Source organism: Centrocercus urophasianus, unplaced genomic scaffold (genome assembly GCF_019232065.1).
Source record: "Centrocercus urophasianus isolate 14NV4802_14NV808 unplaced genomic scaffold, USGS_Curo_1.0 seq_16, whole genome shotgun sequence".
NCBI lineage: Eukaryota > Metazoa > Chordata > Aves > Galliformes > Phasianidae > Centrocercus > Centrocercus urophasianus.
Window position 1 is genome coordinate 46,290,549 of NW_024884711.1, and position 16,992 is coordinate 46,307,540.

A 16,992-nucleotide genomic window follows, 5' to 3' on the forward strand; every position below is an offset into this window, starting at 1 on the left:
AAATTTCTGCCTATTGAGTCATCTGAACATCTTCCTTACTATAGACCTCTCTGACACTGACACTAGCAGCAGCCTATCCCCTGATTTCTTTCAGGTCTTGAATACTTCACAGGTGGGTTTTGACCCTAAAACCTGTCCATGTAATTCATCCTTACAATCAGCCTGCACACCATGCAGGCTCTGCTACCTTTGTTTTCTATCAAAAGGAGAAAGTAGTTGAACTGCTCCAGAAGCAGCTACCTGCAGCACAGTTTGGAGGGCTGCTGTTCCTCTGGCTTTATGCATGGTCACTGTTTACATTCATTTTTTATTTACCTGGGTTCACATCAAGATCACGAGAAATCATGTTCAAACAAATCAAGGACACGACTGTTCAGTTTTTGTTGTTTATTTTCTAAGGTGTTATGTAATTTCTGTTATTTCTTCTTCTTTACAATGGATCCCATTATTTGACCTTTTTCTGCTGCTTATTTCCTGCTCATGACTCCCTCCTTCTGTTTGGGGATGCCTTTGGTTTTCATGGTGGTTTTTATCTTAGCTTCTCATTGTCAGCAAGCTAAGAGGGCCAGTTTCAGCTTAATTCATTTCCTCATATTTCTTGTACTTCTAAAGTGTACTTCCCCTTAACTGTTCGACTCTTTTGCTGTTCTTCTCACTGCTCACAACAGTTTTCAAAGCTGTCTTAATGCTTCAACCGATGGTAGAGGAGAACTAAATGGTACATCCTCATGGCAACGAAAAACAAACCAACCAGCTAACCAATCAATCAACCAACTTCCTGACTTCAGGGAATTTCTCTGATAAGTCTTCTACCACTCTTCGCTGCTCGTATCACTATTTGATGCAAGATTCTAACATAACAAATCTGATAAAACAAATGTTCATAGTTCTCAGATTCTGTGCTAGATGTCTGGGAGGTGCAGAAATGCAAGGCTAGAAGATACAGATTTTACCACACTAAAACGTTGGCTCAAATGACAGAGCAAGCATTTCTAATCGCTATGTGAAATGAGGATGATCACTTCCTATACTGAAGTTGAACATAAATGTTCGATATTAGGAATAATTTCTTCTCTGAAAGAGTGGTCTGTCGCTGGAATGGCTGCCCAGGGAGTGGTGAAGACACCATCCCTGGAGGAGTTCAAGAAAGGCAAAGATGTTGCACTAAGGGACATGGTTTAGTGGGGAAATGTGGACTAGATGATCTTGGAGGTCTTTTCTGACCTTGGTGATTCTATGATTCTAGGATAAAGCTTGGAAAAAGCTTAGCTCTTACTCTGAGATTTACCTAATGAACCAACAGCAAACTAATTGTAAAAATTCTATGCTACAAGCCCAAAATAACAGTGCAGAAACCTGAACATAAATACACAAACAAACAAATCCTCAAGCAGGCAAATATGATGTAAAGAGGTAATCCTTAATCTTGGATTTCACTTGCATCTTCCTGGCCTATAAGCCCTACCATTTCTTTGTATGTTGAATGACAGCATACCCTATTTCCTTATTTAGACCTGATGATGGACATTTTCATTTTGTACCTCTTCTCCTCTACACCATGAAATGATCATTCCCCACCTACTTTCTCCACAATATCCTGACCTGCACTTTTTGAGCCCAAATTTCTCTAGTTTGAAGTGCTTACATCCAGCTGGTTTCCACCCACCCTTTAATCATGCACTGCTCCAATGATGGAATTCTCCTTCAGATCTAAGTCCACCCCAGTGTCACCAGCTTCACCTTCCATGAAATCTTCTGGCCTTTCTGCTGCTCCCTCTGATGCCCACAAAAGTAGAACAGTGGAACAACTGCAAGGCCTCCTCCTGTCTCCAGGATCCTCAGAGCCCTCTGCAGGTTGTCTAACCCAAGCTCTGCAGTGAATGTTCATCTTCACTGCCATTCCTCATGAAAAAGAGATGATCTTCTACAGCAAAACACTGAACACAATTCATTAATTGGGACAGACTTTCTTGGACAAGAACACAGGCAAGGAAAACTTTAATTCAATTTCTTGATGTGTAAATGTATTTGGGAGTGACATGAAGAGACATGAATCTGAACAACTTCTCAGATTGAGCGATACCCAGCAGTAAAGGCCTGGCAGAGGAACCACACAACATATTTGTGGCAGGAGGAGTCAGTGAAATTGAGATGGAAACAGAATATTTTCTTCCAACAAAGGCTGTCTGATCTGCATAGGAGTTACACACTGAACAGTGTGAACCAAACAAATACAAAGAGGTAACTGTATTCCAAGCAATTTGTTGCACATATCCAACTCTCACAAAGTTTTTCTCTTAATTATTTTTATCTCCCATCTGTTTCAAATACACTCTTCAGTCTCAGAAATACATCTGAAAGCTTGTGACATAGGTGAGATTTTACCTCTTTGGCTTTAATGGCAGAGCACATCTTATTGGCTTTTAATGGAAGCCTAAATCCATACAAAGATATCTGATGCCAGCCATTGCTAAGGGATGCTCTCCCCCTTGTTTCTCTTGCCCACAGCTGTAATAGCTTCTAAAAGAGAGGGGAAGGTCTGCTCCATGCAGCAATCTCTCCTGTTTCTCTGTTGTTGTATTCCATAGTCAGAAATCAATTTTTTCAAGCAGGAGCTATTAAAGCAATAGCAGCTCTTATTTACTATTCTTGAGATGCTGCTGAGCTCCCCCAAACATATGTAGTTCCATTTTTATTATTGATCTGCCCTACCATTACTGGGAAACACCTGAGACCTCCAGACAGAGCTACACTTGTTCTTAATTGGATACAGATGTGGCTGGATCTGGGAGAAGCTGAAGTGATAAAGCACAGTTAAGATATTTCCCAAACTTGCTTTATCTGCCCCAGTCCTGACCTTTCAGATCATTCTTTCAGTACGATTTCTGCCAGCACAGCATACAAACAAATTGTGGCATGGTATCAACACATCATATGACAGTTGCTGCCTTCAGTTTTCTCTTTCTCTCCTTTTGCTCTTATTCACATCGTTTGGTCTGTGGTTCTTACTTCCACGCTGCTTTGCCCTACATCCTTGATTCTGGGAGATCTCCCATTTTCCTTTTTATTCCTTTCCCTTTCCTGCACATTACATTTCTCACCACAAAGATCCTGATCCTTAATAAGTACAGGTAATTCCTCCCTTCTTAACCCCACATATTCCCCTTTATTAGGCATTTTTTGCAAACTTTGTTTTCTCAAAATGAAAGCAGAGCTGTCAATCTCTAGGACAAATTTCTCATTGGATCTTCATACATTGCAACTATTAGTATAGCAGGTAATATTTACAAGAATAAAATGCACAGTTTTGCATAAGTGGTGGCATTAACCCCACGAGGCATCAGCTGACAGCAGGCTTTCAGTGTGAGGATCTCACAACACAATATCATTGGGAGTACACAACCTTCTGAGCACCAGACCTTCAAAGGAGCAGTGCAAATGTGTCATGACACCCCAGCTGCAAACAAACCTCAGAGGGCTGGGGCAAGATCAAGCCATAAATAAGCCATACATCCAGATAGCCACCTGTTTCTTCAGTCAATTACACCAGTGCACGTTGCTGGAGCTTGCTAACACAGAGCGGTGCATTCTTTAATGCAGAGAAAAAGATCACCACTAATCTATGGAAACTCAGCAATCCAGCATTGATTTCTGAGTTGGGACTTCTGTTCTTCTGACAAATGAGCAAAATGGATGTTAAAGAGTGCTTGGAGGCTGCCATGATCAATATAAGGAGCAAGAGTGTTGGCTGTCTTGTCCCCCGCCTCATGACTTCCAAGGTGGACTGTGCAAATATCTGGCCAGTTCCATGTAAATGAGAAGGTTTCCTGGCAATTTTGTCTTTGTGATAGGAAGGCAGGCTGAAACAGGCAGCCCAGGGGTGTGGTAGAGTCACTGTTTCTGGAGGTGCTCAAGAAACATGGAGATGGGGCAGTGTGAGACATGGTTTAGTGTTATGGTGGTGATGGGCTGATGGTTGGACTAGATGATATCAGCTATCTTTCCAACCTTAATGATTCTATGATTCTAAGACACATTTGAACTGAGCATGCTAGGTATCTGAAAAGGCTCAGTGAAACAAACCTGCACAACATATACACTCAATGGCTTGTTTCCCTGTAAATGAAAGCTGTAGTAAATAAGTAGTTTTTCAGATTGACTTTTGGGTTCTTTATAACAGTGGTAATGTCTTCCGCTCATCTATCATCCCTCCATTTTGTTCTGTTTCAAAAGCAAGGTAGAGAAAAGGAGGAAAGAAACTGAGGAAAAGAATGCTGGTTCAAGAGAGGGAAATCAAAACGGTTTTCAACTGAATGAAAATCATTTTTAGAGGCTGGGGAAATGAGCACAATTCTGTATTTTTGTTTGTTTTCACCTACTCATTATAGAGTTACTTTGCATGAGCAAAAGATTGGCGTTCATCTCACTTAGCTTTTGCCATGGAAACATAGGGACTCTAGTCTATAGCAGACACTATAGGTTCCCAAGAGGCCATATCACACCTCCAAAGGTCATGCCTTTTTAAGGCATGTTACAGGACAACCCATGCCCTGCAAATACCTCTCTTTCTCATTGGCTTGAGGGAAATTAGAAAGGAGTTTAACTTGCATGCTTAACCACAAAATGCCTACTGTTAGGTGGACTCTCAACTCCATACTTATGACAAATCCCTCGGTGTATATTCATGTCCTACCTACAAATTTCCATTGACTATCCCAGGACATTGCTATGCTCTGCTCCAAGACTCACTCTAAGACAACAGGGATTCAGGTGCTTTGAAGGACTCCTTTCAGGGCAAGCTTGCAGATGACATCAATGAAACTACCTGCAGTAGTGTGTTTAACCACTTGATTCAATACCTGCAGGTGGCTCATTCTCATGTTATTTCATGGGGAGCTCTTCTCTTTTCTCTGTGCAGTTGCAAAGAATTGCCAGAACCGTCCTCTGATAGTTGGATACTGCACCATTAAGACCTGCACCTTAACAGGAAATAACAGACATCCAATGGATTTGACTTCATTGCCTCTGCCTCTGCTCTAATGAACTGAAATAATGCTACAAGGGATCAGTCAATGTCTTTCAAAGCAGAGGTATGGAGAAAGGGTGCCGTTTCCAAAGCTCTCTGCAAGTGAATCAAAAATACTGCTGCCCATCATACTAAATTTATTAATGGGACATCAGTCAGAGGCCAGGAATGATATGAACCGTATCTTGTTTAATGCATGCAAGAGGTACCTAGGGTCAAACAGCAGTAAAAATAACTTTGGGCACAATATAAAAAAACAGAATGACAAAAGATAATACAAAAGTTCTTGATTGATATTTGCTGAATTGAAATATGCCACAGAGAGAATGATGTCTTTTAAATTCAGAAGAAAAAATGATCTGACAGAAGATTACGAATGTGTAAATTTAAAATGATAGAGTGAAGGTCTAAAACCAAATGAAGACTTAATCTTCATGATGGATGTTACATCCACTGTAACATAATAAGATCCATAATTCTTCAGACAAGTCTTGGGGCTCCACTTATGCAGAAAAGGGATTTGGGGTCAGATTCTGAATTATAATGCTGCTATAAACTTAAGTTAATCAAAGATTAAAAGATTTTAAACCCAAAGAATTTCATAAAATAGAATCATAGAATTATAGAATCATTACGGTTGGAAAATACCTCTAAGATCACCTAGTCCAACTGTCCACTTAACACCAATGTTGCCCACTAAACCATGTTCCTTAGTGCCACATCTTCATGTTCCTTGAACACCTCCATTCCACCATCTGGGCAGCCCATTCACTCTTTTAGTGAAGAAGTTATTCCTACTAGCCAACTTGCACCTCTTCTGGTGCAACTTGAGGCCATTCCTTCTTGTCCTTTTGCTGTTATGTAGGAGCAGAGGCCGACCCCCACTGCACCACAATCTCCTTTCAGGCAGCTGTAGAGAATGAAGTCTCCCCTGAGACTCCTCTTCTCCAGACTGAACAATTCCAGTCATACAGTTCTTTAAAGATAAGTCAATATTGGCATAAATCTTGCAATGATATTAACCACACAAATCATTCAGATCAATCTGAGAACCTTACTTAATGTCTGTGGATGGGCAGATTTGGCCCACCTATAGCTGACATCCTAAGTGTCAACTCTCAACTACTTCATAGAGCAGTGGAAAAATTAAAGGAAAGAAGAGTGGAAGGAATTTTCGAGCGCTGGAGGAGATGAGGTTCTCACTTTCATTGAGTGGGTTTTGGTTATTCCCATAACATATCATGGCTGAAGCCTAAAAAAAACCATCAGTGCCAGTTTTTTTTACTGCTAACTGCAGCGTGGACAGCTTGCTTTTGCAGGGCACAAATCCCTCTTACAAATGTCACCTTCTACGTATTGAAAAGAAGCTAGAATATGCTGGTAAAGAGACAGCAAACAGTGCACTTTAATAGTGAAAGGTGCCAAAAATATTTTCATGCATCTCCTTCACATGGTACTGACGAATGTCATAAAATAATGAAAATCTTCTGGATTTGTGAGTAGCATAAAAATTTAATGTCAAATGACATCAGAACTATGATAGGCATTTTAAGGTTTCTAAATGCCGTCAGATATTTTATCCTTTATTTACCATGAGATATATTAGTCATTTGAAGAGCATATTTTCCACTGAGCAAGAAAATCACATTAACTCGTTGTTTCCCAAACTCACTCTTTTTTCTAGCTCTGAATTCAGAGATCTGTAACTGCTCACAACTTTGGTCTAAGCTTTCATGCTACTGCAAAGGGATCAAAAAGTAAGACATAAACATTTACTAGATGATTGATTTCCTTGGAAGTTATTCAGTGATATTCACTACTACAAAGGAAGAATTGCTCCACAAAATTTAATAACATTATTTTGCAAGAAATTCTGCAGAACAAGATGCAAACTTCCCTTCGCTTTAATTATGCTCATATCTGCTTTCCGTCATTTGCATATGATTGTACAAAGTGCATAGCTCAGAGAAAAACAAATCATAGATTCATAGACTCACCAAGGTTGGAAAAGACCTCCAAGATCATCCAGTCCAACTGTCCACCTACCACCAACAGTTCTCACTAAACCATATCCCTCAACACAATTTCTATATGTTACTTGAACCCCCTCCAGGGTTGATGACTCCACCACCTCCCACAATATGAGGGTTCCTCTGTCCCTTGTCCACTATTAAGCTGTTGTTTTTGCTTTCAAAACAGCATCAGTTTCTTTGTGCACAGAGGGAGATGCTTACATATATTGTCTGCAAAGGCAGGATTCATCCCTGCTGCCACTACCACTCAACAGTCATTCAATTGCAAAAGGAAAGAGGCTTTTTTAAGACGTTATTCAATTCATCTTAGTGTCTAAAGGTCACCTGAACCGAGCCTACTCCTCACCACTGTAAAACATGCTCAGTTGACTATGGAGGACCCTAAAATCAATATGAACGCTATTCCATGTTAGATACAAGCTTCTTAAATACCAGTATCTTAGTGTCAGTTGAAGCAACCTCACGGATTTCTTGGATCCCCTAAGGGTATCTGAAATGGCACTGGATGCCAGTTTAGGAAACTGAATGGCTTCCCTCAGCATCTATAAAGTAGGTGCCTATCTGTGAGTTTAGAGTCCAAAGAGCTGTTCACGCTTCTAAATACATGTCTGTTGGTGGCAATGACTAAAGTGCTGTTCAGAGGAAGTTCAGGTTGGATGTCAGGAAGAGATCCTGCCCCAGAGGATATTGGGCATGACACAGCCCCCCAGGGCACTGGGCACAGCCTTGTGCTGTCAGGGCTTGTTGAGCATTGGGACGCTGCTTGCAGACGTACAGTTGGATTTTTGATAGGTCCTATATGGTGTCAGGGGTTGGACTCGATGACCCTTATGGGTCCCTTGCAACTTGGGACATTCTATGATTCTGTGATATGAATGGAATCCTATCTCATATAGAAACCTGCATTAGAAACAGCAGATATAAAGAACGCAGAATCTCCTTTCTCCAGTGAAGCAAGTCTCCATGCTTCACCTTACAAAATGAGGATAGTGTTCATCTGGTCTCTTTAAGTAGCTGATTTATAATGAGTTTAATCATGTCTCAGCCATCGCTGACCAAACCAGTTAACTCTCCAGTCACTGGAAGATTTGGATGCCATACACACATGTATCTATATACGTATGCATGTATACATGCATCATGCTTTCCTCATTGATCTGCTCTGGTGGAATGAAGTATGAGATAAACTTCTCAGGGAGGTCACAGCACTAGGATAAAAATCCAGGACTTTCGGTTTTCCCCACTGACTCTGCCCAGGATTTTGGTGTGGCTTTGGGCAAGTCACGTAATCTACGTGCCCTGGTTCAGTGTCATGTCCTGCTCTGTTAAACAGAGAAATTATTGTATCCTTACTCCTATTCATAGCCCATCACGTGTGTTTGCATTGTAACCCTGTGGAAGCTTGGTGCATACTGTCCAGTGCCAAAATTCTTCTTTCTCTGTGGAGATTGCAGAACTACTATAATAAAAATGGTAAATAATGACTACGAATAGACAGAGAGTCCTGTTGCTGCACTGCCCCTGAGATCTGAGTTTTAAATTAAAGCTTCCCAGAATATGCTAACTTGTGCGTTAAGCTGATTTCTCCATTAACCTCTCCTGCCCATTGTTTGTCAGGTTAATTTCTTGGCTACTGATCAAGTTAGTCATTTCAGTGGAAAAAAACTTGATTACATAGTTTCAGCTTGCTTATTTTATGTCAGAGACCTAATTAATGACAGCGCTAAGCTGTCCATTTTGAACAACAAACATACTATTACAGAAGTTGATTAAGCTTTTGCTGCACAATCTCTCAATTAGTGGATTTCACAGGAGCTGCTTTTGCACCCCTATGACACAGTGCACTGTGCTGGAAGAAGATGGGGAGGATGATCTAATGGTTTGGGTATCCATATACGGCTTGGAAACCTTATTTACTTCATGTAAATCCTTAGACCTACTGAGTCTCTTCTTACCAGGAAGTTACCTCTTCTCCCAGATAAACAGCGATAGGTCAAGAGGGAATGGCTTTAAGTTGCACCAGGGGAAGTTCAGGTTGGATATAAGGAAGAATTTATTCTCTGAAAGAGTGGTAATGCTTTGGCACAGTCTGCCCAGGGAGGTGGTGGGGTCACCATCCCTGGAGGTGTTGCAGAACGATGGCGATGTGGCACTGAGGGACGTGCTTGGTGGCCATGGAAGGGCTGGGCCAAGGTTGGACTTGGCGACCTCAGAGGTCTTTTCGAAGCTTAACGATCTATAATTCTTAATGTGATTATACCCTGTGATACAATGTGAAATCCTAGAGGCAGAGAAGCCATAAAAACATTTCACCAAGACGAGCTTTCTTACCAAGAAAAGTGGTGAGGAACCTGAAGTACTTTGGGCATGGCTTCACCACAACCGCTCCCACCTGCGCTTCAGGCCAGCACGTGATGTTGTCCCACTGCCTTCTGCAACCTGGGGAAAGAGAAAAGCTGATGGTAGAACAAGCACGAGCGACTCCCTGCTATCTGCTGTAAGGAGCATAGGAGAGCAACTCTGCACTGAGTCTCAGCAGAAGCATCTTTTAGTAGGGAGAGGAAGATGACATGAAGCCCCATCTGAGCTAGGAATGCAGGTGTAGCAAACAGAGCTAACTTTAGGGAAGACTGATAATTTTATTGCAATTCAACATGATTTTTTGAATAGTATGAATACTTTCTGGGTAAAAATACAGCCAGGCATGCTCTTTCTGCACAGCTGCAACACACTGTTCTCATTTTGTCCTTTCATTTCTGCTTTCTCAAAATACATTAATGATATCACACATGTACCACAGGATTGAGTAATGCAGTATTAGTGCTGAAGACAACACACGTTTGCAGATAGGAATTAACAATGTCAGATGAGTTTCTGCCTCAATGTATTAAGAATTTTAAAGTTCATATCAGAATCTTGAAAACCTTATTTTTAATTTTTTTTTCCCCTCAATTTTCCACAGACAGACACTTTGATTACTGGTTGATAGATGGGTTGTCAACATACCTCCTTAAAAGTCACTTCTTTCTAGCACCTCTACTCCATGGTTCTTTGTCACATCCCATTACGTCGCAACGCTCCCCCAAATGTGACTGCAGTGTTGCTGTTAAGGTCAACAGCCTAACAAGAGAAACTGGAATATGAAGAAGAAAGCCTGAAGAAAGTACTTTCCACATGCAAGTAAAGGGAACTACGAAAACCACTGCCAAGTTACACTTCTTAGTAATTATAGCCTGATCTGCAATTCCTCCTTTAAGTCCTCTTTTAGCCCTTCTGCTGAGAAAAAGGCTGGTGTCATCATCAAGTCAGCTCTGAGCGAGGCAGCTTGCTGTCTCAGATCAATAAAGGGAGCACATAAAAATGCTTTGAAGCTGAAAAAAGAACTCTCAGCTCTCTTTCAAAGTTATTTCACAAGCTTTTCTTTCATTCTTTCATGAGCAAACCGAACTTTTCAGACAAAGTCCTAGGGTGAGTTTATCAGAGCCTAAAACACGGAATAACCAGCGGTATCTTCTACATGCACGCTCTTCTGTAGCAGTCATTAAAATTCAATTTTCTCATTTGTAGTATCAGTTGCAATGCTCAGTTTTTCCATCATCATAGTTATCTGCTACCAAACAGCCAGCAGCTCCAATAACATTAAGACAGTAAGTATTCTGCCCTTGGAAAATAAATGATTTCTTGACAGGACCGTTCATGGTCTACAATCTTCACCTCCATCACCATCAATAAATTAACATGCACCCATTACCCCAGGACAGGTTATAATGCAAAATAATAAAGAAATGCAAGGTGTTAGCATCAGACAGCTTTCTAAATGTTCTGAATTACGCGCTTTGAGAATTTTTCTGACCCCTGTCTTTTTTCTGTGATAGCATTCATCACTGCCACTTGTAACGCATGAAGAAATCTCACATGTGTTTTCATAACAGAAGCTCCCTGTGATTAAAATAAGATGAAGACACACAGAATGGACCTTTAATAATTACTGCCTCTGAAATGATCTCCCTTACCCACCTATTAGCTCTTTTAGCATAATGTTTCTTACTGCATGATGCTATTAGCGTGGCTGCCTGGAAGGGTCCAGGTTTCAAAGGTGGAGTTCATATCCCTATTTTTATGCCTGCAGTAGTTAGTTGTGCAAAGATGTCACCATAGGATGGTTATCTGAAGAGCCAACAAATCATTCTTTGGAAGTGTCCTCTCCAATGAAGAGGGCTTGAATGAACAACCTGAGTCTAAATATCTCATTTTGAGGCACCTGAAGATCGGTGAGATACAATTCACTCATCATAGGTCTAAGGCAGAACAAAGCCTAAGTGATTTGAATAATTTATGATGATTTTATTTGAAATGCACACCAGAAAGAATAGACATTCACCTTTTAAATGAATTGTAACAATCTAAAGATCTGAGAATTGCAAGCTGCTTAGCACTGAGTAACACAAGCAATTACTGCATGCCCTGCAGTCAGTCCCTTACAACATCAGGGAAAAGTCTGTGCCTGTCCAGGACAACGAAGCCTTAATGAAATAGCGTTAGAGAAAGTTGTCTTCTTTCTCCAAAACTTAGAGATCATACTCTGGCAAATGACTGGGGGGAAGATTCAGTATCTAAATGGGGGCTGTAAGAAAGAAGGGGACACTCTTAAGCACGGTCTGCTATGATAGGACAAGGGAAAACAATTTCAGAGTAAAAGGGGGGAGATTAAGACTGGATATAGAGAAGAAGTTTTTTTACAATAAGGGTAAGCACTGACACAGGTTGTCCAGGTGGTAGATGCCCGTCCCTGGACACAGTCAAGATCAGGGAATTGGGCTCTGAGCACCTGATTGAGCTGTGGGTGTCTCTGTTCACTGCAATGAACCTGATGGGCATTAAGAGTCCCTTCCATCTCAGACTGATTCTATGATTCAGTCATATCACTGACAGATCAATATCTCAGAAAACTACTTCTGGGTAGAATCAGCTGTAGTAGGACTTGGAGAAGGGAAATCCCTGTCTTCCCTGTGGCATCGCTTGGCTTTAATAGATGGAAGGAAGATGACAGTATGTTTTGCAGGACCAAATCATGTTTGGTGACTGCTAAATGCTTCTCCATTAATTAATTATAAATATTGTTCTCTCATTTGCACTGGATATCTACAGAAAGGATGAAAACTTATTTATCAGTTCTCTTCCATGGTAGCAATGACACAGATGCACCCTGTGCATGAGACCCATCCACTGTTAGGAGCTGTAGGCCATCATGATGAGCTATAGGGGCATCATGAGGAGCTATAGGGCAACGAGGACCTGTAGGGCCACCATGAGGCCCCTCCTCAGGCTCCTCTGCTCTGTGCTCAGCAAACCCAGGGTCCTCATCTGCTTCACACTATTTTGAGCACAGTCCTATCACCCAGGACAGAGATTTTGTCACAATTCATCATTAAAGCAGCAGTTTGGTTTATATCTACTTGGGAGACCTCTGCAGAAGCCTTTACATTAGCAGGACAAGAGGCATATATTTGTGCCTTAGCACTTACTGCTGCCTTGGCAAACTGCACACTTCTCCTGAGCTATGACTGAGTCCAAACTGGAAGTCTTTGAAGCACAATATTCTTCCAGAAGAAAAAAAGACAAAGAGATTTGGTTTCAGCCCAGATACTTCAAAATCATACTCCAGCTTCAATGCAAGATGGCACTCTTCTTCCAAGGTCACAGTCACCTGTATCCATGGGAGGGAAAAGGCATCAGTGCTTTAAAATCTCATGAAGTGCTCTCTGGAGCCAAGGATCTTTTTCTGGAGTGCTCCTTTACAACCCTAATGAAGCTGCCTTTTAAGCCTCCTTCAGATAAGCACCTCTAACTGCTCACCCTCCTCTATAAGCCATGCAATTAGCATAATTACTAGCAGCCAACTCTCTCCACCTTGAAGCAGGCTCCTGAAGCATTGCTGAAGGAGTACGGTCAAGGAACAAGCTGGAGGCTGTCAGCAATGTGCTGGAACTTGGATTTTCACATCCAACACTTTAGACTTCCCTCTTTGCAAGCCAAGTGTCTTGACTGTACCAGCCACAGCCCTCTGAGCTTTGGGGGGTAATAGAAGCTGATGCTGGAGTGGTGTCCACCATACAGTTCTTCTTGCTATTGGCAGGCCAGGCCTGACTGCCACAACTGTGGCCAGAGATGCTGACAGAGTCCATGCTGCAGCAGTGTAGGACAACCCAGCACAGCTACAGGTGGTGATAATCTTTCCCACTGTCACTCATAAATGTGGATCAAAGCTCAGGCCCTCATTTCCTCTCCCTTTAAAAGGTTAATAATCACAAAACATGGCAATTCATATCAGGCACAGATATATGGCAGTTTGCAGATCTGGCAGATTAGAGCTCAAAGAACATTTATTTGAGCTATATCTACGCTTACAGAAATTATACCTTCAAAGCTTATCTAGGAAGCAGTAGAGTATAACTTCCCCTTGTGAATAAAGATGAACCTCCAGAGCTCTGTCTTGGCTTTGAGATATGACTGGGTTTGGCTGAGGAATGAAATTAATGGCAGTAGGCTGCTTTCAGGGCATGGCCTTAACTCAGGTGAACTCACAAGTCAGAGAAAAAGCCCACAGCACATCTGGCATTCAGCACATCTGGCATTCACACTGAACACCTCCTAACAAATGCAATCACTTGTGGTCTCTTCTGCCCAAAAGTCCTCCGGAGTTTTGCTCTCCAACTCCACATTCAGATGTGAAGATACCCATTTGTTGCCTGATAAACCTCGGGGAGCTCTTTTTCCTCTCACTACCTACATACGGATAACAGCAAGCCAAAGGTTAGGCTAAGCCAAGGTATCACCCAGTCCCATCACAGTGGTAACCTGGTGTGCTTTGAATAGAAACTCTTTTCACTCCACTTTGGTATCACCAGACACTTTCCATCTTCCCAGAAGTTAGGGCTGTAAGTTAGCTGTCAGGTGACATTTACTCTCCCACTGACAGCCTGAGCAAGAAGTTACACCTACACGTTCTCTCCTGGTTTGTCCAGTTTGGTCTCATTATAACCAATCACCTTTGCATTGACTTTCTTGTCCCAGATGGGCATTAACTTCCTGCATGACTAAAGAAAACAAATCCCAAACGATGACCCCTGCTATAATCTGCTAAATACATGTCACTTCTCGATAGGAAACATGAATTCAGTCATGCAAGAGAACTGGAAAGCCCATCACGAGCCTCGAACTACTGCTACTATTGCCCCAGCCTCCAACAAGCCCAGACTTACTGAATCAGGGATGACTTTCAGTTTAAATTTTAGAAGTGGTACATAACAATAATACGAATCTAGAAAGATTCTTTTTCTTCCGTAGATCTTTTAAATTAATTGCAATTTGATTTTGCTTTTAAGCCTATGGAAATTTTTCACGTTCACAACCTCCTGGGCTAAGGAATTGCACAGCAGAAGTGTCTGCTAAAAGAACATCCTTTTCTGAATTTGCTTTGAATGTGCTCATTGCTGGTTTCATAAGGAATTGCCTAGTTCTTTTATGAATACAGAAATACTTATAACCTAGTCACAATCTCCCTTTCCCTCGAAAGGAAAACCATAAAATCCTCTTTTATATTCCTCCTCAAGCATCTCTTTTTCAAGCTGAAGTGTCCTAGCCTATTTAATTACTTCTTGCATGGAAGCAGTTTCCTATCATGTCTCCCTTGCACCTTTTTTGTTTAGAACCACAGAATCACCAAGTTTGGAGAGGACCTCCAAGGCCATCCAATCCAATCATCCACCCACCACCAATATTTCTGCACTAAATGACATCCCTTAGTACAACATCTAAATGTTCCTTCAACACCTCCAGAGACAGTGACACAACAGGACAGGCCATTCCAGTGCCTGACCACTCTTTTGGAGAAGAATATTGCCTTAATTGGCCTTGTAGTGAGGAGCCCAACACTGCACTTGGTACTCAAGGTGCAACCTCACTAGAGGCTTCTAAGTTTCACTGTGATCCCTCTCGCATCTCCCTGCAAAATTCAACCTCTTGCATCTTACATAAATATTATTAGGGCATCCTTTGGGCATCTCTCCTCCTCCACCTCATTGTGTTTTTATTTTTATCAACACTAACAGTCTGTTCTGGAGTTAACCTGTCCCTTTGGAGTTTCCCTCCCAGCTTTCCGTGGCTTTGCATTCAATTTGGATATTTTTTGCCTGCTGCCCACTGCCACTCCAGAGATACGGGCAGGATGTGACAGAGAAACCACAAAGCTGAAGGAAAACCACAGCCCTGACAGAACGTGAAAAACCCCAGCACTGTAGCATTTCCTTCTCACCACTGCTTTGCTCTCTGTAGCACACTTGTACTCCTTCAACCTTAACTCAGTGAGGGATCTGCAATCCCAGTTAGGCAGAAGACAAAAAGGATCCTCAGACTAAGGATTAAGTGAAAAATTTTATCTTGAATTATAATTCCATACGTGTGGAAAGATAGAGAGATCAATTTGATTTTTCCGAACTTGGTGTAGAAGCTGGAGTCAGTGAGAACACTGTTACACTTACTTACACAGTAAGAACTGATCTGCACTTCTGAAGTGGTTTTCAATAGAAACTGTCCAGGAACTCAACAGGAAATGTTAAGAAGTGTCTTTCCTCCTAAACGTTTGCAGAAATTTGACTCAAAGACACGTGAAGGAAACCTCACCTTAAGCCCCCAGACTGAGTCATTCTTAGCAGCATGAAAGAAATAACTACAGAGCATTTCTGAAGGATTATTTTTAAGCATGAAAATCCCAAGTTTTTCCATCAGCAACATCCACTAAGAAACAAGAAAAAAAATATCAAATCTTTCAGCCCTTCTTTAACCAACAAACTAAACAAACACTTGACTCCATCTCTCCACATCATTCTTTTCTTTAATGATATTTGTAAGCTGAGCCCTTCTGTCTAATAGGAAAACGCGTGAAGTGAAACAAAAGATGCCAAGACACAAAACAAGGATTTATAAAGCCTACAATGTAACTTTACTCCTCTTCAGCTTCTAAGAGATAGTTCTTTAGTGCTTGGACATAAAGGATGCTTAAAAGATTATTCCAGCATTCCCTTATTCCTTGTCCAAATCTGTCTGTGCTCACAGAAATTAAACCTGGGAGCTGGAATAGATGAACTTTTAGGGTCCCCTTCTAACTCAAACAACTCTGTGATAATTCTATGACTTGGCCACTCAAGTGATGATCAAATGACCAGCTCAGCTTGACTTCCTCACTGAAGAGAAGCAAGCACAATTAAGCATGAGTGGAAGCAGAATTTTAAATATCATATTCTGTTATTTTATAGATTTATTCTCTTCCTCCAAGACCAAAGAATGTACTTTGCAATGGAGGAAATTTTCAGCCAAGCCTTGCTCTTGAAGTAAATACTGTTAAATATGGCACATGCAGCAACATACTGCTAAATAAGACACCCCACAGAAAAAGGAAGCTGAAAGGGGAACTTTCCTCAACAAATCCTAAGCCATAGATTCCCTGATCTACTATTTGAAAGATACTGCAGTCAGCACGCAAAGCTGGAGAGCAAAACCTTCATTATTTGGTTCCTTCCTATTGAATGGGCTGGACTTTATGCTGGAAGTCTGCTTCTTGCCCACAACACTGATGGTTGGAAGGCAAGAACAAAGTTTGTGAGTAATTTAAAAGGTTTTCCTAATAGAAGCCCTACTTACACCCAGTGTGGCACCTCAGACCTCAGCTTCTCCTTTTCTCCACAATTTCACTGTGCTATGTTAAATATTCTGGCTACCAAGAAGTAAAGACATCTAGGTTACAGAAAGTCCAGTGCAAGGTAAAATCCCCAGTGTCTGCAACACGCGTTGGATCTTAGCCATATACAGTAACAGAAGCTCCACATAACTGATGCCATATGCAACATTTTCCCAATGTACTTGTTGCCCATGAGA

General features: G+C 41.4%; 1 protein-coding gene across 1 annotated transcript in view; it reads right to left on the minus strand.

The window, feature by feature from the left end:
- Positions 1 to 16,992, minus strand: part of VIPR1 (vasoactive intestinal peptide receptor 1) — a 100,870-nt gene that overhangs the window by 35,883 nt on the left and 47,995 nt on the right. The window contains exon 3 of the mRNA XM_042816456.1: positions 9,391 to 9,498. Within this exon, the coding sequence (XP_042672390.1) occupies positions 9,391 to 9,498 (108 nt within the window). The remainder of the gene's footprint in view (positions 1 to 9,390; positions 9,499 to 16,992) is intronic.